The sequence below is a fragment of the Phaseolus vulgaris genome, chromosome 11, assembly GCF_000499845.2.
Source record: "Phaseolus vulgaris cultivar G19833 chromosome 11, P. vulgaris v2.0, whole genome shotgun sequence".
Lineage (NCBI taxonomy): Eukaryota > Viridiplantae > Streptophyta > Magnoliopsida > Fabales > Fabaceae > Phaseolus > Phaseolus vulgaris.
In genome coordinates this window covers 7,711,136-7,738,119 of record NC_023749.2, presented here as the reverse complement: position 1 = coordinate 7,738,119, position 26,984 = coordinate 7,711,136, and the positions used below count along the sequence as shown (strand labels likewise).

Genomic DNA, 26,984 nt, shown 5'->3' with positions numbered 1-26,984 from the left:
ACTTTTCAGTAAAAAAGTAAAAATAGAAATATATTATAATTTACATATTCTGGAACACAAAAATAAAATCCGTAGTAAAGAACTAAAAAATTACACATTTCAAATTATGTAGTCGAGATCCTAGGATAAATTTACCGAATTATATAATTTAGAACCTATTCAACAACTAACTATATAATATCGTAATCCAAAACTTATATAAACTATAAATCCTACCAGAATTATTAAATTACATAATCTGAAACATATTCAACAACAAACAATACTGGATTATGTAATCCAAAACTTACTTTAAAAAATAAATCTATCAAATATGTAATAATAAAAACCTTATGGCATTAAATAATTTGGAATCTATTTAACTATCTAAAACTATCGAATTACTCTATCCCATTTAAAATACTGTGGATGAAGAGGGTAACGTGAACAATGAAGGACCGTGACAGAGAGCTTTAGAAGGGAGGAGAGTTTTGAAGGAGGTGGAGCTTTGGAAGGGGATGGGATGCCGCTGGGGGAGTGAAGGTGCAAAGTGAGTGAAAGTGAATGTGAAAAGTAAAAGTAGATTAAAGTAAAAATTAGATTAAATTTTAATTTTTTAATATTTTTTACTCAGGGTATAACGATAAAATCGGTTTTAATATAGGAATTGCTGAAGAAGTGATGAAGGTGCAGAAGAAGCAGTCCACTTAAGATAATTCTTGTTAAAAATATATAAATATGTACTTCCTAAAGTCAAATTATCTCGAGTAACAACTCATAAACGACCAATATAATCCGTGTAAAACCTTACCTAATTCTCTTTGATTAAAATAACAAGCCATTTAATAGACTATTAAAGGCTTAGATAAAATATTGAATTAAGATTCTTGACTATGTCTTTCAATAGAAAGTTAAACACCACTTCACAGTAGTCAAATTAAATTTTAATTTTAAGCCCTTAATACTACAGTATAGAATCAAATGGTAACATAATTTAAAATACATTTCACATCCACAACGCAAAACAAGCAGAAATTTGGGTTGCTTATTTGCCAGTGAATATGTTCTCCTATGGATAGCCGACGGCCTTTTCTGAAAAATCAAACTTCAAAAACTCTGGTGCTTACTCTGGCAATGGATATGGTTTATGACTCCAAAATTCATTCACTTAACGGAAAATCATACAATCACAATCTGTGTAATTAGAATACATTCAATGAAGATATAAAATTATCTAAAAACAATGTTATTTGCAACTTAAAACGAGATTCTGCCCTTGCTGCTGCAGAAAATAATCCAGCAGCAATTTGAATACCCAGGTCTTTAGGTTCTTTATTTAAACCGAAAAAAAAATTAGCAGTGGAATAATAGGGTAATCTATCTGAAAGAATATGATTAGATTCAAAGGACCCTAATACGTTACAATATAGAACCACGTGAATGATAATATTATAACCGAAAGACTAAAATTAAGAGCCCAAAATTACCTATGCTTACACAATAAACTTGGAAGAAAAATATCAAATGACTACCTTATTTCAATCATAAAAATACCATAACTAGGATCCAATTTATAACTTCCCTCTTCTCCCAAAAGCCAATCTAAAACTGTTTATAAAATACATTTTTTCGATTGAACAGACATTGGAATAAATACGCTCTTTCGATTTTCTGCACAAAACTGTTCTTCGCCGTAGCCTAATACCTAAAATCAAACAGTTAGGCCTTGTGGGGCACCGGCAACAGGTGCCTTGGGCTTTTGTTTTTCCACCACAATGGCCTGCGTGGTCAACACCATTCCAGCAACTGAAGCAGCATTCTGTAGTGCACACCTTGTAACCTTGGCAGGGTCGATAACTCCCGCGTCTACTAAATTCTCATACCTGTCAGCCATAGCATTGTAACCAACCTCCCATTCACCATTCTTAATCTTCTCCACAACAACTTCACCTTCTATTCCAGCATTTTGAGCAATCAATGCAGCAGGTGCTACCAGAGCCTACATTGTGTACATAAAGGCAGCAGAAGGATCAGCATTCATAATATTTTTTAGATTTCTATCACAGCATATCAAATGAGATATTAAGCTTATTAAAGATTATAAATATAAATAGAAAATTCATTAGTCCAATGTATATATATTGAGAAAGGATAAATTTAATCTTGATTATTATGTAGATACCATTTTCCATTTGAGATCTGAAGCATCCTGAAATGTGAAGGGATTTTAAAAAGCATCTAAACAAATAAGTTTAAGGTGGAATGGGTTTGTAGCTTGCAATTATTGCGGCTTGTGAAAGCAATAATTACACCATACTCGTCAGAGAATGTGCAAATTGATCATCATTCTCACCTTTTGCACGATGTCAGCTCCTAGCCTTTCGTCTGCCTCCTCAAGCCTTTCCTTGATTGCTGGGACATAAGTGGAGAGATGAACCAGTGCAGTACCTCCACCAGGAACAATACCTTCCTCAATGGCAGCAAAAGTTGCATTCTTCGCATCCTCAATTCGTAGCTTTCGATCCTCAAGTTCAGTCTCTGTAGCAGCACCAACCTTGATGACTGCAACTCCACCAGACAATTTAGCTATCCTCTCAGCCAGTTTCTCAGAATCATACACTGAGTCAGTCTCTGACAACTCCTTCTTTAACTGACCAATTCTGGCTTGCAACTCATCCTTTGTTGCCGCATCAGCAATGAGAGTAGTAGAATCCTTGCTGATGGTCACTTTCCGAGCCAAACCAAGCTGCTCAACTGAGGTGCTTTCAATAAGCAATCCCAGATCACTCGCTTGGAACTCAGCACCTTCCAGTTCAACGTACAAAGTTGTTAACAAAGTATCTCAAGAAAAAAAAAATAGTACTACAAAGTTATACTTCCACAACAAATTTGTGTTTTCTACTTATAGATGTACTTTATTAGACATTGAAGATGTGCCAGCTCCTACTTATAGAATAAACATTGACATGATTATAATACTTATAACATGAACAACATCAACAAATCATTCACATTAGCCACAAAATACTGTCTGTGCTCAGGCAATATCCAACAACAAATTTAAAACAGATATAAGTTCACATACCAGTCAATATAGCAATGTCTTGAAGGAGGGCCTTTCGTCGCTCACCAAAGCCCGGAGCTTTGATGGCAGCAACATTAAGGATACCACGCAGCTTATTCACAACAAGGGTGGCCAAAGCCTCACCGGTGACATCCTCCGCAATGATAAGCAAAGGAGCTCTCAGTTGAGTGGTTTTCTCCAACAATGGAATTATATCCTTTATTGCTGAAATCTTCTGATCCGTAACCAACACTCTCGCATTCTCAAATTCAACTGTCAACTTTTCAGGGTTTGTAACAAATTGAGGTGAAATATACCCTCTGTCAATCTACAAGATTAAAGCCATACAATTAGACTCATAAACAACACAACTCTTTGGCCCTATTTAGATAAACTTTACAAAAGAAACATAAGTTAAACTATGTGTCTCAACTTTTAGAAAGGGTAAATAAGAAAGCTTCTATAGATTAAAGTGGATAAATTCATTTTAGCTTATAAAAGAAAAAAAAAATTCAAGTTGTCTTCTTATTTCTTATATAAGAGTACTTATTGAAAAGTTTATCTTCTATTATCACAATTCTGCATAGAAATCGCACCTCCATTCCTTCTTCCACTTCAACCGTCGTCTCAAATGAAGACGAAGACTCGATGGACAAAACACCATCAGGTCCAACCTTATCAATTGCTTCCGCAATCATTTGCCCAATCAACTCATCATTCCCAGCAGATATAGATGCAACAGCTGCCACAACACCAACAAAATACATAAAAAAAAGCTCTTAAAGCAGCATCTACATAGCAAAAACATTGACAATAATAACATTGCAATAATACCTTTGATATCATCTCCACCTTTGACAGGCCTTGCTTTCTTCTCCAACTCCTCCACCAATCCCAGCACAGTTTTATCAATTCCTCTTTTAAGAGACACAGGATTTGCCCCAGAAGTCACACTGAGAAGCCCCAGCTTAATAATTTCGCGAGCAAGAACAGAAGCCGTGGTTGTCCCATCACCCGCAGAGTCATTAGTCTTACTGGCAACCTTAATTAACATTTTCAGAATCATTAATCTTATTAGCAACCTTAGTTAACATTTTTCCACAGTCTAAAACTACCAACATCAACAAAAACAACCACACATTCACAAACCTCTCTAATAAGAGCTGCACCAGCATTCTCCATGGCGTCGGGAAGCTCAATAGCGCGAGCAATTGTCACACCATCGTTAACCACTTTTGGACTTCCAAACTCATCCAACACAACATTCCTCCCTAAAAAAATTGCAAGCAATGAAATAATCGTGAATCTCTGTTCTACTTAACAAACACAATAAACAAATCTAGTTTTACAATAAAAGCCCACCTCTCGGCCCAAGAGTCAGCCCAACGGCGTCGGCGAGCTTGTCAATGCCGGCCTGAATCGCAGCCCGGGAACTCTGGTCGAACGCAATCTCCTTGGCGGAGGCCTTCACCGCGAAACGGCTATTCGGTTGCCGGTAATTCACTCTTCCGTTGTGGTTCGCTCTTCGGGTCAGAGACTGTAAGAAAAGAAAAAAAAAAATCGAAAACAGAGACGGAGATAAACATAAAAACTAGGATGTTAGGTGTTCGGAGGAAAATGAAATTGAATTGAATTTGGAGAAGGAACCTGGCGGTTAGGAGTGCGTAGAATGGAAGCGGAAGAGAGAGCGTTTGCAGAAGCCATGGTGTGGAGTGAAGGGAAATGGATAAGGGAGTGGTAACTCTAATACACTGAAACAGAGTGAAGAAGATTAGGGTTTGGGCTTTTATGGAGAGAGTGTTGGGGTTCTAGAAAATTCCACCTATTCCAGAACCGTTGGGAGGCTCTTGTTAACGCAAATTGCAACTTCGGATTTGTCGCTTACTATTATTTACTACACCATGTAAGAAAACAAAACCGTTTCTTCTCCTAAAAATAAAATCGACTTTACTTATAGACAATTTTATTTATTCAAATTAGGATTTTTATTTTTAATTTTAATGCGTGAAATGTAATTTGTAAAGTGATTATTGTTTTATTAAAATTTAATATTATAATATAACATGCATAAATGTTCAATAAATTATGAAGTTGTTACGGTTTGTTTGTTATTTGGTTGATAAAAGTGTTTTTTTTTTCTTATTTCACATTTTAAATAGCGAAAAATTCTTCCGAACTACTATATATTGGTTTAGAATAATAGTAATATCATGTGGAAAAGTGTCGTAAGAATAATATTATAATTTAAAAATATTATTAAGATTATTTATAATGCTAAAAAAATAAAATACAAATCTACTGCAAAACATAAACTTATGCCTAGAGACCAGATGCAAGACAGAAACCCATCTAAATGGGATTTATGAAAAGGGAAACGTGTTTTTATTAGAAATGTGTTATATGGAAATATATTTCTGAGTTGGAATTCGATAGAAAAAAAAGTGAGTTGAATTGGTTTTGTTTATCTAACGGATCAAAGCGTGGGTTAGGGAGGAAATTTAATAACAAGATGGTTAGGTAAAAAAACTTGTTTTAATTAAATTATTGGTTTCTAACCTGATAAAATTAATTATTAATTTAATTAGAAATTAATTTAAAATATTTCTAACTATTATTAAAGATCAGTTTCGACTCTAATTGTGATATGCTTCCTTATTTCTTTACTTAGGGTCACCTCATTAGGATATATGTAATTATATTAATTTTCTACATTTTAAACAACAGAAACAATTATTTTTTCCTCTCTGGCTCGTTTTTTTTAGTGTTTAGGGTATGGATCTATAGATATAGATATAGATGGTTTCAAAATGTTAGCTATTATATTCAATATTGGACCCTTTTACTCAAATTTGTAGCTCAATAATAGTCTTTGTTGTCATAGAAGATCCATAAGCCATAGTGTATAAAAGAGTAGTCTCGGTAGATCAGTAGGCTTTAAGATGTCCTTCATCCTACAGGATTGGACCTTGACTTAACTCTAATCCAGAACCCCCACCCCAGCCCAATGCTTGGAACCTAGTTAGGGATATTTCTTCCTGCACCCCTACATTTTTCTTCTTGCATCCCTATATTTTTTTTTCATACCCCTACATTCTTTGAAATACCAGTATTATTCTTGATAATTTGGGTGATTCTGGAATAGAAATTATGTAAGCAAAAGCTGTTTTTGGAATAGGAGTTTCTGTAAACAAAGTGTTTTTTCAGAATAGGAAATCTGGAAGTCAAAAAATAATTCCAGAATATATTTTTTGGAACACATTTTTTTAATTTCCAGTGGTTAATCTGGAATTCATAAAATTTGTTCCGGAAAGTATGTTCTAGAAATATTCCAAAAAAAATAATTTGAAAGTCATTTTTAAAAGGAGTAAAATGGTCTTTTCCAAAAATGATGGGGTGCAAGAAGCCATTTGTTGGGGGTGTAGGGAGAAACACTTCCTAGTTAGGCTAGTGTGGACTTAGTTATAGAACTGTTTCTTCCTGCACCTCCATATGTTCTTCTGTCACCTCCATATTCCAGATTACATAATCCAGAAGTTAATCTCGAATTTGAAAATAACTTATAGATTATGTAATTCAGAATATATTTTTAAAAATTGGTATTTCGGATTATATAATCCAGAAGTCTGGATTTGAGAGTAGCTTCCGAATTATGTAATCCGGACACACATTTAAAAAAAGGCTTACAAATTACATAATTCATAAGCTAATTTAGACTTCCAGATTATGTAATCGGAAAACTAATCATACATTTGAAAAAAGGCTTCCGGATTACATAATCTAGAAGCTAATTACAAATTTGGAAAAAGACTTCCAGATTACATAATCTAGAATATTATAGAGGAAAATTTTTGGAATATCAAAAGTTTATGGATGTGGGAGAAGAAAATAGGGAGGTGCAGGAAGAAACAGTTTAGTTATAGAGCTGCATTTTTCCTGCACTATATCACAAGGCTTTTTCTTCTTGCAGACCCTCATTTTTCTTCATGTACCCCATAATATTTAAAATACCATTTTAGTTTTCTTTAAAGTGATATGAAAGTCTTCCAGAACACACTTTCCAAAATTCCTAGAATGAGATTTCTAGAACAAAATAAAAATTTCTTGAACAAGATTTTTCATAATGAAAATTTCAAATGTATGAAATATATTCTGGAATAAGTTTTCTAAGATTTCCATAACAAACTTTTTGGAGCCTATATAATACCTTTTGGAATACATTTTTTTGGAATGAGTTTTTTGGAACAAGTTTTTTAAAACACATAAAATATATTATGGAAAGAGATTTTTGGAATAATATTTTGTTTGTAAGGCGTTCTCTCTCTTTTTTTGTTCCTTTGCAGTATTCTCCCTATCTTATTCTACTACAACAATGATGATGTAACAATGGCGACAGTAGTGGCGATAGTGGTGGTGTAGTGCAATGAGGGAGATGTAAACGAAGAACAAACACAGTGCCAGAGCAGAGCAGGGAAGGAGAGTGAGAGAGAAATGTAAAATCCATGAGGGCAATGTCATTATACCAATTAAGGGGGGTGTAGGTAAAAAATGGGGGTGCGAAAGCAAAAACCATATCACAATCTAGTGAGAACATGGACTATGCACTCATTAATCACCTTCACTCACCATAATTGTTAGTAATATAACTTTCACATCAATAAACAAACTTAACAATTAAGCAAATAATGCAATTTCTTAGCACATAATGACATAAAAAAGGTATAACTTGAAAAAAGACCTAAAAAGTATGACTTTATCAAGGTGCATAATAATATTTTTGTATTTATAATGAAGTTATATAGTTTGATCTATCACATCTACCTCACTGTAACTCCTATAATGCATAGATTCCCTAATCCCCTCCTGTTACACCAGGGCCCAACAACATCAACAAGCCCAAACGTCAGATCAATAAACCTAGATGGATGAAAGACTTTCTGATTTAATGGGCCTAATGAATGTTCAATTTAATTGCTTTCAATTTTCAATGTAATGTGACTTAAAGGGGAAGCCCATTGTATCCTTTGGGAAAACCCTATTTGAATACGAGTTCAATGAATGAAGAGGCAGCTTTGCCCTAGGTCTTAAAATTTTTTTATCTCTCGTAGTTCTTAGTTCTTAGTATTACTGTAGCGAAAACCTAACATTGGTGCTTTCATTGATTCTCATGGCTCCCAAACTCCAAGCCAAAGACCTAGAAGACATACTCAATTCCATCAAGGAACGTCTCTCTGCCCTTCAATTCCAGATGGATGAACAACAAACCCGTCGCGCCACCATGGAAGCCAGAAAGGACTCCATCCAGTCCACCCTTACCCTTCTCTTAGATCATACGATACCTCCACATAACCACCAAAGTTCCTCCTCTGCAGAAACCCCTTTTGTTCCAGCAGCTACAACACCCATCCCCACTAACCCTCAGATCCCTGCTCCACAAACCATGCCAAACCCTAACCCTCATCCACAATACCATCCACCAAACCCTTCTAATATTAGACCACCTAAGTTGCAGTTGGCTTTCTTTGAGGGCTCTGATCCCTTGGACTGGCTTTTCCAAGCTGAACAATATTTTTCATTTTACCAGATTCCCCCTGCACAAAGACTATCGATGGTCGCTTTTCACATGAAAGGCGAAGCACTCAGCTGGTTTAAATGGTTACACCAGAACAACCTGGTCACCGACTGGGTATCATTCACCCGTGCCCTGGAGCTCCGCTTTGGACCTTCAACATACACCAACCATCAAGCATCGCTCTTCAAACTACAACAGGTAACCACGGTAACAGAATACCAAACTCGTTTTGAAAAACTCTGTAACTGCACAGTCGGTCTCACTCCAGATATTATTCTCAATTGTTTTATCTCGGGTCTCCACCCAGATATTCGTAGAGAATTGTCCATTCTGAATCCATACTCCATCTCCCAAGCAATTGGTCTCGCTAAACTCGTTGAAGACAAATACCGTGATTCCAAACCTAGAATCCCACGCCCTTTTCAAGTTCAGAACCACAACACCATCCATACTTCTTCCCAGTCACCACCCACAAGAACCACTCCAAACCACCAATCACAGACTACCCTACCCATTAAACGACTCACCCCAACTCAACTACAAGAGCGTCGCGCACAGGGATTATGTTATAACTGTGACGAGAAGTATATCCCAGGACACAAATGCACACCATCTCGATTCCTACTGCTCTTGGATGATCTTGACCCACCCCTGGATCCTGTGGAGGAACCATCCACCACTATAGAGTACCCAGAGACCATACATTTTCATTTATCACCACTGGCCCTATTTGGTAATCCATCGCCCCAAACCCTGAAATTTACTGGAATGATTCACAACCTTCCTGTCACCGTTCTGGTTGACTCTGGCAGCTCCCATAATATATTACAACCGCGTATTGCTCACCACCTTCACCTACCCTTTCAACCTAGTCCCCCACTGTCAGTGATGGTCGGAAATGGTGCCTTTATCCAATGCCAAGGCATTTGTCCTTCCGTCGACATTTCCCTCCAAACATCAACTTTTACAATTCCCTTTTACCTCTTACCCATTGAAGGAGCTGATGTAGTATTGGGTATTGACTGGTTGCGTACCTTAGGACCTATTAAGGCAGATTTTTCCATCCCCAGCATTGCCTTCACCTACCAAAACCAACCCATCAATCTACAAGCGGCAACCACTTCTACACCCACCAGAACAACCTACCATCAGTTTTGTCAATATCTCTCTACTAACTCCATTGCATCTCTCCACCTCTTGTCAATTGATAGCCCATCATCATCCCCAAGCTAGCTAGAAAGCAACCTACAAAATTCCTCTTCCCCATTATACTCCTTACCTTTTCCCATCCAAGCCATTCTCCTCCAACATCACTCAATTTTTCAAATACCCCACGGGCTACCCCCACCGAGGCTACACGACCATCAAATTCCCCTCCTCCCACACACACCTCCTATCAATGTTAAACCATATCGCTACCCACACTCCCAGAAGGAAACTATCACTACTCTCATTCAGGAAATGTTGCAAGATGGTTTCATCAAACCTAGCAACAACCCTTTTTCATCCCCTGTCCTCCTTATAAAAAAGAAAGATGGTTGGCGTTTTTGTGTTGACTACAGAGCCTTAAATGCAGCCACCATCCGTGACCGCTTCCCAATACCAACCATCGATGAATTGCTAGATGAATTAGGTTCAGCTACAATATTCACTAAGCTGGATTTATACGCAGGGTATCACCAAATAAGAGTCACCCCAAAGGACACCCATAAGACAGCTTTTAGGACCACTGATGGACATTACGAATTTTTAGTCATGCCATTTGGCTTGACTAATGCACCCTCTACATTCCAAGCTGCTATGAATGATTTTCTTCGACCATATTTAAGGCGGTTTGTCCTAGTTTTTTTTTTATGATATTTTAATTTATAGTCCTACATTACAAGATCATATTACTCATTTACAGATTATTCTGGATCTCTTAGACACTAAGCAATTCTTTGTGAAGCTAACCAAGTGCAGTTTTGCAACCACTCAAGTTCATTACTTAGGTCATATCATTTCTCTTGGTGGTGTTTCCCCTGACCCAGAAAAAGTCACTGCCATACATAATTGGCCACAACCACGTTCACTCACGGAACTCAGGGGCTTCCTCGGTCTCACCGGCTTTTATAGAAAATTTGTTCGACATTACGCCACTCTCGCCGCTCCTCTCACCGACTTATTACATAACCAGAAATTTATGTGGCCTGTGACCGCTGATACAACTTTCACCGAATTGAAATTACAAATTGCAAGGGTTCCTACACTACACCTTCCAGATTTCAGCCAGCCCTTTGTAGTGGAGACCGATGCGTCTGCAGTGGCAGTGGGGGCAGTGCTCAGCCAGAACAAACGCCCACTTTCATTCTTCAGCAAGAAGATGTGTCCACGACTCCAAGCGTCATCCGTGTACGTAAGGGAGATGTATGCAATAACAGAAGCAGTAAAGAAATGGCGTCAGTACTTACTAGGCCAACACTTCAAAATTTTCACAGATCAACAAAGCTTGCATACATTACTGTCACAGACGATTCAAACACCAGAACAACAAAAATGGACAGCAAAATTACAAGGATATGATTTTCAAATTTTATACCGACCTGGAACACAAAATGTAGTTACTGATGCTCTATCCCGCCAAGGAACACCAACACCTTCATTGTTGTTTGCTTTGTCTTCGCCGATTCCCCTCTTATTTCAAGAGTTACAACAGTTCTTCAAAACCTCGGAAGGTGCCCAGTTAATTCAATCGTGCACGCACGATCAACCCCAACCCAATTTGTTCTCAGTTCGCAATGGGATGTTGTTCTTTCGACACCGACTGTTCCTTCCGGCGTCCAATAAATTTAGAGAACAGATCCTCCACGAAATGCATGAGTCCCCCACAAATGGCCATTCCAGCCTCAAGCCTACCCTCGCTCGAATTGTTGCCTCGTTTTATTGGCCAGGATGGACGCGGGATGTGAAACAATTTCTCCAACAGTGCGTCACTTGCCAAAGAAATAAATACATGCCAAAAAAAAGTCAGGGGTTACTTCAACCTCTATCGACACCAGCACAAGTATGGGAAGATTTGTCTATGGATTTCATAACTCACTTACCTTCCTCTGCGGGTCACACGGTAGTTTGGGTTATCTGCGACCGCCTCACCAAGTACGCCCATTTTCTGGCTCTTCCCACCCACTTCACGGCGTAACAACTCGCACGACGCTTTGCTGTGGAGATCTTCCGCTTTCATGGAATGCCAAAAACAGTCGTATCAGATCGAGATCCACTCTTTGTTAGCACGTTCTGGAGACAACTATTCAAAGCTCAAGGTACAACATTAAAATTTAGCTCTGCCTATCACCCACAAACGGATGGGCAAACTGAGGTTTTAAATAGAGGGCTCGAAGCTTACCTGCGATGTTTCACGGAGGACCACCCGCACACATGGTACCAATACCTCCACCTCGCAGAGTTATGGCACAATACGACTCATCACTCGGCTATTGGCACCTCTCCCTTCCATGCTCTATACGGTCGTCCACCTCCCACCATCTTGGATTTGTTGCACACGCCTCGCGTTGGCACCACTATCTCAGATCTGCTACATCAGCATACCTTAGTGTTGCACTCTCTCAAACATAATCTCCTCAGAACTCGCCAACGCATGTGCGACCAGGAAAATCGGCACCGTTCGGACCGCACGTTCAACGTAGATGATTGGGTCTGGGTTCGCCTCCAGCCATACCGCCAACAATCTGTGGAACGTCGTCCCTGTCAAAAACTATCTCCTCGCTACTCGGGACCATACCAAATAAGCCGCCGCATAGGCACCGTTGCGTATGAGCTCAGATTACCTCCCTCCTCTCACATTCATCCGGTCTTCCACGTCTCACTTCTCCGGCTTTTCAGAGGACCAACACCATATCCCTCCCCACACCCAAACTCAAACTCCAGCAAGAACATTAACTCGACTAACCCTTTAAGTTCCACAATTCAAACCACACCTGACCCTCTGACTACACCGCCCTTGCCGCCCAATCAAAATGCGCCAACACATCTAATCTCAATTGTGTCAAAGAGCCCAAATCTTGAGCCTCACACTTCACCTAATATTCAGAAAGCCCCAACTACACGTAACCTCACTCATAACTCTGCGCATGCCACTACACATAATCTTTTAAATGCCCCTGGCCCACCCCTAAAAACCCGTGCCCCACCCACTCCTCATAATAACCCTTTATCTCAAGTCCCCACATCAACTACCGTAAACCACATTAGTTCCCCCCTCGAGCCCCGTGCCTCACCCACTTTCCTTAATACCTCAAACGTAGAAAACCCTAACCCGAGTCCAACAACACCTACACCTATGTCCAAACCTTCACTCCCACACATTCACCAAATTCCTATAACAGCCAAGCCCAACCAATCAGCCCAACAATCCCACTTAACCCAACAAGAACATCAGACTCACTTTGAGGACAAAGTGTCTCAGCCAGCGGATGGTAATGTTACACCAGGGCCCAACAACATCAACAGGCCCAAACGTTAGATCAATAAACCTAGATGGATGAAAGACTTTCTGATTTAATGGGCCTAATGAATGTTCAATTTAATTGCTTTCAATTTTCAATGTAATGTGACTTAAAGGGGAAACCCATTGTATCCTTTGGGAAAACCCTATTTGAATACGAGTTCAATGAATGAAGAGGCAGCTTTGCCCTTGGTCTTAAATTTTTTTTATCTCTCGTAGTTCTTAGTTCTTAGTATTACTGTAGCGAAAACCTAACACCTCCCTTCCAATTTTGAGTGTTTGCCAAGTAAGAAGAAAACTTACTGTTGTGAGTTTGGCAATAGATATAAGGTTAAAGATAAACTAAAAAATATATAAAACATTATAAAACATGTCAGAACTAGAAAAATTAATTGTTTCAGAACATATTCAACAATGATGTAAGGCAATTTAAACATATATTGGTTTGGCTTGAAATTTCAACACCACTAGTATCTAATATCCAAGAATTATTAGAATTCTTACCTATTTCTAATTGGGATGTAAAGGATTCACCAACAACATTGCTTATGAGACGTTTCATTTGCAGTTAAGTGTATAATCTTGAGAAGTTGTTGAAATTTGATATGGAGTGAATTTATTTGCATATATAAATCAAAACATCATAAAATAGTTACATTACATTGTCATTCAATTCCAAATTTAAAGTAAAACAATTATTTTTTAACTTTTTGTGACAAATTAAAAAATAGTCACAATTTTTATACTTATCACTATTAATTATATTATTTTGTTAACTTATAAAAAATTATAAATTTAAAATAACTTAAATTTAATATTCTTTACCACTAATATAAATATATGTGCTTGTAAATTTTTTATTAAATATATAAAAATAAATTTATAACACATTATTATTGAGACATATTTTAACATACTAATAATTAATTATTTATCATTGATAAAAATAATTATTAATTTATAAATATTTAATACATTTATAATAATTATATACTTATTATAAAAAAATTAATATATATATTTTTTAGTAATTATTTATAATATGTGTTGTTAACCTTTTAATATAATTATTGTGACATTTCTTAATTTTGTCACTATTATGAATAACATTTGTGACAAATAAAATGAGTAGTCACAAATAATAGATAAATAGTGACAAATTTTATCTTTATCACTAATTTTAATATACTTATTGTGATATTGTTTAGTTTTGTCACTATTATAAACAATATCAGTGAGAAGGAAAAAAATTGTCACAAATAATATATAAATAGTGACAAATTTTATATTTATCACTAACCTTTTGTCACTAAAACTATTTTTTCTTGTAGTGACAACGGGACAAACATAAACTTACATTTCTTCACTCTCTAGTAATGGGTTTGTCTCATAATCAATAAATAAAGTAAATGAATTGTGTTTAACTAAATCTAAATCAGAACAACTAAAAGTAAATAACATTCAATTTGAGCATACATGAAAAAAAATTGTGTTTAACTGAAAATGAAGATTCATATTACTTGAAGAATGAAAGTGAGGCGAAAGCGTTAAGAGATTATGAGAGAGGCTGCAAGGGAAGTGTTCATAAAAATTAAACAACATCAAGAAAAGGTAAGAAAAGAAAGTGGTAACATGCTATATCGTGACAATAATAATAACTATAATATTTACTTCCATAAAAACCTATTTCATTCATTTTAAACATCAAATAACCACTTTCTTATGTTGTAAGCAATATCGTGTACAATAACAAAATACGAGACAAACAATTTTAAAAAATAGACGAAGCAGAAAGATCTGAGACACCAAATTCATAAAATGTATTGTAGTTCCAAAATGAAAACACATCGCAGTTATGGAACTAAGAACGGAAACACACTACGTGAGAACAATTTATTTACAAAAACAAAGAACTCACTAAGAGTTAGCTAGAGAAGTGATATAGGGTGTGAGAAACGGAAAAATTGAAAACCAATTTTAAAAACCTAAATAGGGAAAACAGAAAATGGTAGGAGAATATTAGTTGAGAGATGAAAATCAGAAGAGTTAGAAATGATTTACCTTTAAAACCACTTACAGCCTCGTGCGAGCAACAAAAAGGGATTTGCTCCCAGCATTGGGAAATTGATGAACTGAAGTGTGAAATGTAGATTTGCGGTCCTAAGGGTTAAGGGTTTGCTCCCCACGCTAGAAAATTGGTGAAGTTAAGAGTGAAGTGTGAAACAAAACACTCCCGTGTAGAGTTTCTAAAAGGAAGAGTGAAAAATTGGTGAAGTTAAGTGTGAAGTGTGAAACAAAACACTCTCGCGTTCTGGAGTTTCTAAAAGCAAGAGTGAAGTGCATAAAAAAATTAAGAAATATTCCCGCACCTTTCAAAATAATAAAATTAAAATACTTTATTGCTACTTATTAAAAAAACTGTTCATATTTATGGGGGTTTCAAAATCCTCTTCTATGTGTGTGTTTTACTAGAGGTTATAGTAACCTCCAAGAATAAATCTCTTCTAAAATTATAAATTTTTGTAGTGCTTATCTATTTTTCAATTTATACAATTGTATTTAACATAATTTTTATAAATAATATTCATCCCTTTAATTGATTTTAAAAAATATATATTAAAGAAGTATTAATTGCATTTAAAAAATTTCGCAGATACTTTTTATTTCATTAAAACATTTATATATATAGTTGCTCATATTAAAACATATGTATACTTACTATATATAAATAGTAACAAATTTTATATTTATCATTAACCTTTTGTCATTAAAACTAATTTTTCTTGTAATGGCAATGGGACAAACATAAACTTACATTTCTCTACTCTTTAGTAATGGGTTTGCCTCATAATCAATAAATAAAGTAAATGAATTGTATTTAACTAAATCTAAATCACAACAACTAAAAATAAATAACATTCAATCTGAGCATACATGAAAACAAATTGTGTTTAACTGAAAACAAAGATTCATATTACTTGAAGAATGAGCCACAAAAGTGAGGCGAAAGCGTTAAGAGATTATGAGAGAGGCTGCAAGGGAAGTGTTCATAAAAACTAAACAACATCAACAAAAGGCAAAAAAAGAAAGTGGTAACATGCTATATCGTAACAATAATAATAACTATAATATTTACTTCCATAAAAACCTATTTCATTCCTTTTAAACATCAAATAACCACTTCCATATGTTGTAAGCAATATTGTGTACAATAACAAAATACGAGACAAACAAATTTAAACAAGAGATGAAGTAGAGAGATCTGAGACACCAAATCCATAAAATATATTGTAGTTCTGAAACGAAAACACATCGCAGTTATGGAACTAGGAACAGGAACGCACTATGTGAGAACAATTTATTTACAAAAACAAAGAACTCATTAAGAGTTAGCTAGAGAAGTGATATAGGGTGTGAGAAATGGAAAAATTGAAAACCAATTTTGGAAACCTAAATAGGGAAAACAGAAAAATGGAAGGAGAATATTGGTTGAGAGATGAAAATCAAAAGAGATAGAAATGATTTACTTGTGAAACCACTTGCAGTCCTCGTGCGAGCAACAAAAAAGGATTTGCTCTCAGCATTGGGAAAGTGATGAAGTGAAGTGTGAAATGTAGATTTGTGATCCTGAGGGTTAATGGTTTGCTCCCCACGCTAGAAAATTGGTGAAGTTAAGAAGTGTGAAACAAAACACTCCCGTGTAGAGTTTCTGAAAGGAAGAGTGAAAAATTGGCGAAGTTAAGTGTAAAGTGTGAAACAAAACACTCCCGCACTCTGGAGTTTAGAGTTTCTGAAAGGAAGAGTGAAGTACGTCAAAAAAATTCAAGAAATATTTTCACACTTTTCAAAATAATAAAATTAAAATACTTTATTGTTACTTTTTAGAAAACCGTTCATATTTACTAGGGTTTCAAAAATCTCTTACATTGCGTGTTTTACTATAGATTCTAGTAACCGCCATTAATAAACCCCTTCTAAAATTATAAATATTTTAGTATTTGTTTATTTCCCAATTTATACAATTATATTTAACATAATTTTTATAAATAATATTTATCCCTTTAATTGATTTAAAAAAATATATATTAAAGAAGTATTAATTGTATTTTAAAAAATTAGCAGATACTTTTTATTACATTAAAACATTTTTATATATAGCTGTTCATATTAAAACATATGTATACTTACTATACATGTTCGCATTAAAATATTTACTTTCCCTATATTTTTATACTTTTTGTTATGCAAAAAAAAGGGAGAATAACTACAACTCATATCAACGAATCCTCAAATACGTTTGTTATTATTATTTTTTTCAATTAGAATTTGATTTTGTTTAATCAAAGTTTAAAAATACATGTTACTAATATGAGCTCTTTCTTGTTTAATTTTATTGATGAATTTAAAACCCGCAACTTTAAGTAGGTTATATATATATATATATATATATATATATATATATAATTCTTCAAATATACAAATGGTCTAAACAATAGTCACATGAAATAATCAAATGTTATATATATATTAAAACCTCATTTTTTTCTCTTTAATTAACATTTTTATTTTATTCAATCATAAAGAAATGTTATGTTTTTATGTGAAAAGAAAGAAGCAGCACGTGTGTTATGAAACGGTTGTTTTTGGGGAGTCCTTATATGGTTTCATGCTTGTGAGTTATCAACTTGATTTGTTTCATTGCCTAAAGAGAAGACAACTCAGATGCTTTAGAGCAGAAACGTTTATAACTCTTAGACTGAACCTGTGCAGAGAAGACAACCAAGGAAGCTCTGCTACAAAACGTTTTAAGCCCTAAACTTGAGTGCTATAACACTCACATTGCTTACATATGTCATGTCATTTGCATCTGCACTTTTGGAATGCACCACAAAAAGTTAATGCAGCTTCTAAAAATGCCTTGGTGGATTAAAGTGCCTTGGTGGATTGCATTTGAAACCTTTGAATAACACTAAAAATGCTCATTTTGCTCAGGCTTTCTTGGGCGTTACAAATGCAGGCATTGATGGTTTTACCACATTGCATCACAAGCCAAAAATTTCAAGCTCAGATTATGCCAAAACCTTCCCAATTTGAAACTTTGAAGGCTAAATAAATGTGAACATCTTCATTCCTTCTCAACTGTATGTCAAATAGAAAAGAAACTTACATTAAAATAAAGGTAAATAGATAAGATTCAGCACAACAAATTATTAACATTTAGCTTTTAGATGAAACTAGCCTGTTGATCTATTACAGTGTTATGTTTAAGGGTGACGCTACTTAAGTGTTCTTTTTTATTTAATTTATTTTTTGTTGATAAAAAAAAATATTAACATATTTTAGTTTTGGAACGATAAAAAAAAAGTTATTACAATTTTTTTAATTTTATTTATTTTGTTTGAATTTCTTTAACAATTGAATTAATTAAGCAAGTTTTTGGTCTTTAATTATTATTACGTGTGCTTGTTAAGAAAAGAATAAGATTAATATACAATTAACTTTAAATAAGTCACTAATAATTTTAAATTTACTAAATAAAAAATAAATTGTATATTAATGTTCATTTTTTTCTTTAATATATATGTTACAACTATTGAATGGTGCTCAATTATATTAACCACTAATCGAGTTTAAAAAAAAAATATTGAACTGGTTATTTTTTTTTATTAAAATTGAAATATATCAATAATTGGTATACTAAATCCTCTCCTTACCCTTAAATTAAAAACAATTCCTTATTTATTAAAATAATAATGCCTTGATAACTTGTGTTAAATTTTAATATAAACTTTCTATTACATAAATTACCAAAGTGAATGCTAATCCTAATTGAGAATAAAAGAATTACATCTAAAATGTTTCCATTTAAGCAACCATCCAAAACAGAAAATAGGAATAATTCTACATGTTTTACAAAATTTCTTACTAATCCTCCAACTTTTTTATGTTTAAGAAATTAATACATTTATTGTTTTAATGAATATTTTCTTCAAAAAATATTTTTAAAAAAAATTGTAGAAGATAAATATTACTCTACTAATAAACGTTTCTGCTGGTGGAGTGGGATGATTAGTATAAAGAGCCTTGAGTTTATTAGGTTTTGTTCACATCAAAGTTGTTTGGTTTAACCAAGCAAAAACCATGGCTTCTAAAACCCCACTCCCTCTTCAAGCCACCAACACAAAGCTACCATCTCTAAGGTCAAAGAAAGATCGCCACACCAAGGTGAATGGCAGAGAACGACGTGTTCTTTTGCCACCTTTGTGTGCTGCTCGCATCTTCCAACTCACTCGTGAGCTAGGTTACAAGACTCACGGAGAAACCATAGGGTGGCTTCTACGCCAGGCTGAACCCTCCATTATTTCTGCAACTGGCACTGGGATATCACCTTCCATGGTTGATGTAACATCATCATCACCATCTTCATCCTCACCGTCGTCACTACCCACACTTCCACTACCTTCTGAGGGTGATAACGTTGTTGGTCAACATGCAAGTTCGGTACATTTGTCAACAGACAACGAGATCAATTCAAAAGAGACGTTTCCACCTTTCGATTTTGATGTGTTTGCAAACTTTAATGTGGAATTTTCTGCTGCTGAGATCGAAATGCTCCAATCATTGATGACGAGGTTGGGCTGAGGTAGAAGGTGGTGATGGAATGAAAGAATGAAGTGATTTCTAGTGTTTTTCTTAATTACTTTTAATTACCAAATATTCACAAAGTTAATCCATGTCCTTGGTGTTATTAGGATATATAACTTGTTGAATTTGGTTGCACTATTCACTTGGGACTTAAAATTAAAAATGCTCTGTGTTGTTTTTTTTATCATTACTCATAAAAAGAACATAGAATAATAAAGTTATCACATTTTCGTCGGAAATCATATATTATAAATAAGATTAGTTTCTAATCTAATCAACTTAAAAAAAACTAAGACAATAAGATAAATTTTTTACGCATAAAATCATATATGATTTAGTTAGGTACCTTTTTCTTTTATTTTATAAAATTAAAGAAAAAAATTACCAAATGAAGAAGAAAACATTCACGTCTTTGCGCAATTAATCCATTAATAGTAAATATAATATAAAATATATTTTTATTCGTATAAAAATTTTAAAGTTCAATTTTACTTTTGTAAAAATATTATCTATTTTTAATTCCTTTAATTTGAAATATGTCAACCAAACAATACTTTTTATTCAACAAAAGAATAAAATAAATACATAAGATATTTAAAGAATATCTCAATCCTTATAAAAAAAGTGACGATCAAGATTTTACATTACATAAATCATCACAAAAAACTACACATGTATTGCATTTAACTCAACTTGGAAAAGTACTCCAAGAGATTCCTACATGTTTCATTCAGCAACAAACTGGACTGGGGGTTTTATAAGAGGGAAGCGTTTTGGGATGGAGTGTGGCTAGAATCAAATCCAAATTGGGAAGGTGGAAAGGTAGGAATTTGTCTATGGTTAAAATGATTTGTCTCATCAAGTCAGTTCTTTCGGCTATTGCATAGTTTTAGATGACAATGTTTATGTTGTCTGTTATTGTGATAAAAAAGATCGTGAGTATTTATAGAAAATTTCTTTGGGGGTGGGGTTCTGAAGGGAGGAAGATCGTTTGGGTTTCTTGAGAAAAGGTCGGTGAGTCTCGGGAAAGTAGTGGGCTTGGAGTAGTTAATATCAAGGATTTCAACTTGGCTTTGCTGGGTAAATGGGTGTGGCAGTTGGGGGTGTAATGAGGTAGGTTTGTGGAAGGAGGTTGTAGAGTCCATATATGGAGTATGGAGAAATTTGAAGCAAGATAGGTGTATCTATAATGTTTCCCTTTGGTGGAAAGATTTGAAGTTGATATGGAAATTAGAGAAATGGGGTAGTAATTTCTGATACTGCTTAAAGTGGGAAGTTGGTAATGGGAATTCTATCAAGTTCTGGGAGGACTGGTGGGTAGGCGTTGAATCTTTGAAGTTTAAGTTCCCAAGGCTTTTTTCTTTGAGCGTCGAGAAAGATGCGTTGTTGAGTCGTTGTGGGTTTTGGACAAACGGTGTCTGGAAGTGGTCTTTGGTGTGGAGAAGAAGTCTATTTGATCAGAAGAAGGTTCAAGTTATACAACTTCTCGAGGTAGTGCATGTCTCGTGCCCTGTTCTGGAGAAAGTTGATAGGTGGGTTTGGAAAGTCGATAAGCTTCATCAGTTCTTAGTTAATTCGGCTTACGAGATTCTATGAGGTGTGAATGAGGGGGGACTGGGTGAGGATGTTTAAATTACTTTGGAGGATTAAGGTTTTGCCTTCTGTTCAGGTTACTGCTTGGAGGGTGCTGGAAAATAAGCTCGCTACCAAGGCTAATTTACTCAGACGCGAGATTGCGGTCGAAAGTGTTTGTTGTTGCTTTTGTGGGGGTAAGTGAGGAGGAGCTAAATCATATGTTTTTTTTCTTCTGCAAAGTAATTTGGCTGGTGTGGAATCTTTGTCATGCGTGGTTAGGTATTTCGTCGGCTGCTCCTCTTCACGCTTACTCCCATATTTTGCAATTCAGAGCGAGTAATGCTCCAGAGTCAGTCAATTTAGGGATGAGAAATATCAAGATTGCGGTGGTTAGTGAGATTTAAAGTCATAGGAATAAGATTATTTTTAAAGATAGAGTTTTGGATTCTTCTGAGTTCTTTTTTCGGCTCAATTGAAGGTTTGGTCCTGGATCACTTCTAAATTCCCTTCTACTTGTTTTTCTTTTTCTGATTGGTGTCTTGAATCGTTGGTTTGTCTTTCTTCGCTTTAGTTTGTTGTCGGTAGGAGTTTTTTTCAGGGTTATATTTAGAGTAGATGTCGGTAAGATTTTTGTTGTTAGGATGCTCTTGATCTTCTTGTATATGGGTTTGATCACCCCTTAAGTGGTTCATATGTATATATTGTTTATTGCTGATAAAAAAAAAATGACATGTGAGTGAATCCTTTCAACTTTATTACATGCTTATATTTAAATCCAAACAATATTTAAACCACTATTTTGTACTATTAAATTAGCATTTTAATTTAATATATATGTATTTGGATGTTATATATGTATTTGCATGTGTTTGATCAAAGAAAAACTTATTGAACTACAATAACAAACATAATAGGGGTTTTGACCATTATGGGGTCTTTTTTTTTTCGTTTTTACCAAAATGGGATCGCTTTCAAAAAAATTACAAATCTGGACAAGTCGTGCCAACTTGGCACGACTTCATATGTAGAAGTCGTGTCAAGTTGGCACGACTTTGTCACGTCAGCATGAAGTCGTGCCAAGTTGGCACGACTTCTGCCACATCAACCCCTGAAGTTGTGCCAACTTGGCACGACTTTGTCCACGTCATATATATATATATATATATATATATATATATATTATTTTTTTAATTTTCTTGTAAAATTTACTTATTTATATATTGAGTAGTAAGTTATGTAATGTTTAAAATTAATTTGATACATAATTTTCTAAGGGTGTTAGTTTTAAGCAATAAAAAAAAAATTGTGTATGGATCATGTTTGACGGTAATGTAATATATTAATTTGGTTATTAGATTAATAAAAAATATGAATTTTTTTATTGCATTTGGAAATAAATAGAAATGAGAATTAATTATTTGAAAAATAAATAGAGAATTGTGGGGAGTTTCAAGTTATACGTATGCCTTGTCCACATGTAATTGTTGTTTGCTCATTCATTTACAGCTAAAGACATTTATCGCCCCAATGTACAGTCTCCATAATATTTCCAAGCTTATGAGGTCTAATTTAATCCATAAAATAGATAATTCAATTCTAAATAAACATAAAAAATGTTCATATTGCAGAACCGAAGGTCACAATAGAAACAATTGTCCGCACAAACAAGCTTGATAATAAAATTCAATTTCAAGTTTGATTATTAATTTACTCATTTTCTTTACCTAAGTATTTATTCCTTAATAAAAAATTTATTTATCAAATTAATTTCAAATATTACATATTTTATAATTTTAATTATAATTAAATAATTATAATATATATATATATATATTTAAAAACAAGAATTTTTTTTTAAAAATATGACGTGGACAAAGTCGTGCCAACTTGACACGATTTCAGGTTGACGTGGCATATGTCGTGCCAAGTTGGCACGACTTGCCCCAGATTTGTAATTTTTTGGACAACGATCCCATTTTGGTAAAAACAAAAATAAATAGACCCCATGATGATCAAAAAACCAACATAATATGTGAGATTAATATTTTTTTTATCAGTAAAAAATAATAAAATAAATAGAAGTGAAAAATTAATTAATTATGAGAAGGAATCAAACTCAAATCCTTTGAATGAATAAAGAACCTTTAACCACTAAATGCTTAATATATTAATTTTATTCTTTAAGGCTTAAAAATATTTAAAAAATAAGTTATTTTACATATTTTATATTAATTTAAAAATAACATAAATATTAGTAGTGTAAAAAGTGAAAAAAAATTCACATTGATGTAAAAATTGAACATAACACAAAGATTATGCATCCCAATTAATGAAGTGTATATGTTAGTAAAAAAAAAAAATCAAAATATGTCACAAATAAACATATGAAAGATGCATGTACCACATTGCTTATAACTAGAAATTTTATAAGTTTTTGGAAAAATGAGGGAGGATCGCTGGAGGAGATCCGAGGGACGTGCGATGCAACATTCGTCAAGCAACTTCATTACTTTCTTCTTCTCAAACTTTCCAGTATGTCATGGGGAATATGATATGCTTAAGATCTTCCAGAATTGGGCAAGGATGAAGGAAGTGGTCATTTCACGTAGATTTAACAGACGGGGAAGAAAATTTGGGTTCGTGCAATTTTTTGAGGTAGCAAACTTGGGTAGATTGGAGAAGGAGCTGGAAATCTATATTGTGAACAAGAAACTTTATGTGAACATCCAAATTACAAAAGAGCTGACTTAGTAAGCGACCCACCTAGAGAAGTTAGGAAATCACATGTACATGAACCGGTTAAAAACAAAAAGAAGGAGTTGTGGATGGAAAAGAAAGGGAAGGCAGTAGGGAAGACGAATAAGAGGAAACAGTCCTTTATAGATGTTTTCTTTATCAGCAAAAAATAAATTGAATTAAGTTTATGGGACACTTCAGGGGTGTCTCAACCCTTATACAAGAAACAACCCTTTTACCCTCATGCTTACAAGCCAATAACAGATAAAAATAGGGGAACATAGTGCTTTTGCTTCCCTATTCCTGGATAAATAAGCTCTTGAAAGCTGAGAGAGCCTTCACAAACCCAACGCAGTTGCACCTTTAATTGAAGCACTCCAACTGCCCTTGAAAGAGCAACAAAATCCTCCTAACTTGCACCTAATACATGGTTACTCCGCACTACACAACATGACAACGTCCCTTCATATTTTTATGCTGGCCACGGGTTACTCCCCCTGTTGCACTTCAACAAAGAGAGGCAAATATCCACCCTCTTTACTCAGCTTCCATGTACAAATTCTGTGGTGGCCAATTAATTACAACACCTTCAGCTACATCTACTTGTCTTCCTTCATAGACTAAATCAAACCACCAAACCTCCCCTTTTACATGCAAGCCTTGTGCCACCTTATATGATTGCACCAGAGTGACTTTTAAACAGGTTATACTACTTCTGACAGCAAGCTTCTCGAATCCCACCACCACCAGAGACAAAAGTGCATCCCTGCATAGATTCGTCAACAATAGACATCAACCAGAACTTCATATGGATTACTTTAAATTCAGTAAGCCCTGCACAAGCCACCTATTTCTCATTCTTTCTGCTCCTTTCTAGTACTTCAGACTAAACAACAGCTAGAAAGGCCAGCCTCTTGCTTGCCTCATACTTGGTAAACACCAGCCAGACAGACTACTCTATTGTACTTCAATCATTGACCTGCAATACTCTCCCCCAACCTACACCCTATGGCTGCTTACTAGAACCAGCACCACCCCTGGATAGCCTAGTTGTTTGGTACTTGAGCTCCATCGAAACCCGCCAACCAGCTATTTTCCTCCAGCGCCAACATAGATAAATCAGGATCACATCTTCAGTTGCTTATCTGCCAGTGTGGTGTGCTTTCTACCCTACTTATGACTCACTAGTGAGCAATTTGTTCTGTCCCTCCTTGCTACAGTATCCATCTATCAACCATAACACGTAAGGGACATTTCCCATCCTCTACTTGGCAAAACAATCCCTGCTTTAATCGTTTGGAGCCATCAACACCAGCCATCCAACACCGATCTTCAAGTTCAACACCATCCATCCAACACCATCCATCAAACTCCATCCATCCTCTGATTTGGATTCCTCCTTAGCTATGTTACTTTACCTCCATCAATTCCAGAAGCCAGATCCAAACCCTTCCGTAGCTGATGGATTGCTCATAAATTCTCCTATTACCCCTCTGGCACTCACTTTTAATTATTTGAGACTACTTAAACATATTGACGGGTTAAGGATCCAGTCTGAATAGGAGAACTCAAAGGAGTTTGATCTGTGTTTCAGCCATGCCCACACTTTGAGCTTGGCCATTTGGAAGATTTCGTCTGCATCTTCTACTTTTTGGTTAAACAAAACAACATTTCTCTAGTCCCAAATGCACCTTACAATTGCTGCCCATATACCTTTCCAAGCCAAATTTTGCTCACAGCTAGCCCGAGTAGAATGGAAGCTTACAAAATGGATCTTTGGGACTTTATGTTGTACAAAGTAAATGAATATATTTGAATTTAAATATCAAACAGCTTAATTCACTAAACAACAGATCAAATTAGAAACTTATGATGCTTCCAAATTCAAATATAGAAAATTATAGACACAATCAATTTCCAGGATCAAATCAAAACAAATAAATGACAATTCATCAAGGAATATCTTCTCATATGCTCACGGGTAAGTGTTTCTCTATATTTTCACTGAATCATAACAAATCACAGTTGCTTTTCATTTCATCTTCAAATCACAAACATATTAGAAACATGAATCTTGAGGTCTTTTCCAGGGTTGTAATGAGGTTGGGCTTCCAAAAAATATTGGTTTTTCTTAGATAACAAAATGCACATATTAAAGAAGAAGAACATATCTACAATTCAATTATAGAGAACATATATGTTATCTAATTACCACTTTCTTTCGATGTCACATTTTCCCTCATTTTCTTTCTGACTTTTCATGATTTTCATGAAATTTTTCTATCTTTCTTTTCTATTTATTTTTATTCTTCTGTTCCTTTTTTTTTTCTTTTCAATAATAGGAAAAGATTCTTCCTATTTTCAACTTTTTGACTTTCACAATCAGAACCAACCATTCCCTTTTCTATATGTATTGCATCTATGTTCTCCTTCCTTAAACATGCTAAAGGGTAGGAAATTATATCAATAAAGGTTAAGGTGCAATATTAACAAAAAAATTCTTGGCCCAAAGGGGATAAAAAAAAATGGAATTCTAATATAAAGGTTGGCTTTTTGGCCCTGGCTCCTAATTAACACAAACAAATGCCTCAATCATCTTCATGCTCTTTTATGATGCAACAAAAAAAATAAAAATTAAGCAACCACAACTGTCAATTCATCAGTAAAACTCTCAAAACTGTTTAAGGTTCACACACTCACTTGGTTTAATTGGTCTCATTCCTTTTTGTCTTGTCATTATCTCTCCTAATCAATTATCCTGTTAAATTTTCATGTATCATAATTTTAACTACATTTGAATATGGATTCAATCATATTTTCTTTTCTAACCTGTGTCTAATTCATCTCACTATTTAATATTTAAAGAATTCTTTTTTCCACAATTCAAAATTAATATTCTAGTTCTTTTTTATTTG

General features: G+C 34.7%; 2 protein-coding genes across 2 annotated transcripts; one reads left to right on the top strand and one right to left on the bottom strand.

Annotated features, from left to right (window-relative positions):
* Window positions 1-1,485: 1,485 nt before the first annotated feature.
* On the bottom strand, window positions 1,486-4,969 carry LOC137838280 (ruBisCO large subunit-binding protein subunit alpha). The gene is made up of 8 exons (XM_068647547.1): window positions 4,691-4,969; window positions 4,406-4,580; window positions 4,193-4,314; window positions 3,878-4,085; window positions 3,640-3,785; window positions 3,065-3,371; window positions 2,333-2,784; window positions 1,486-1,978 (listed from the first exon to the last, which is right to left on the bottom strand). Exons 1-8 carry the CDS (start codon window positions 4,745-4,747, stop codon window positions 1,691-1,693), a joined length of 1,755 nt encoding a protein of 584 aa, XP_068503648.1. The 5' UTR covers window positions 4,748-4,969; the 3' UTR covers window positions 1,486-1,690.
* Window positions 4,970-19,254: 14,285 nt separating this feature from the next.
* LOC137823395 (transcription factor TCP15-like) lies at window positions 19,255-19,755 on the top strand. Its single transcript, XM_068628510.1, has one exon. It carries the CDS (start codon window positions 19,255-19,257, stop codon window positions 19,753-19,755), a length of 501 nt encoding a protein of 166 aa, XP_068484611.1.
* Window positions 19,756-26,984: the final 7,229 nt, after the last annotated feature.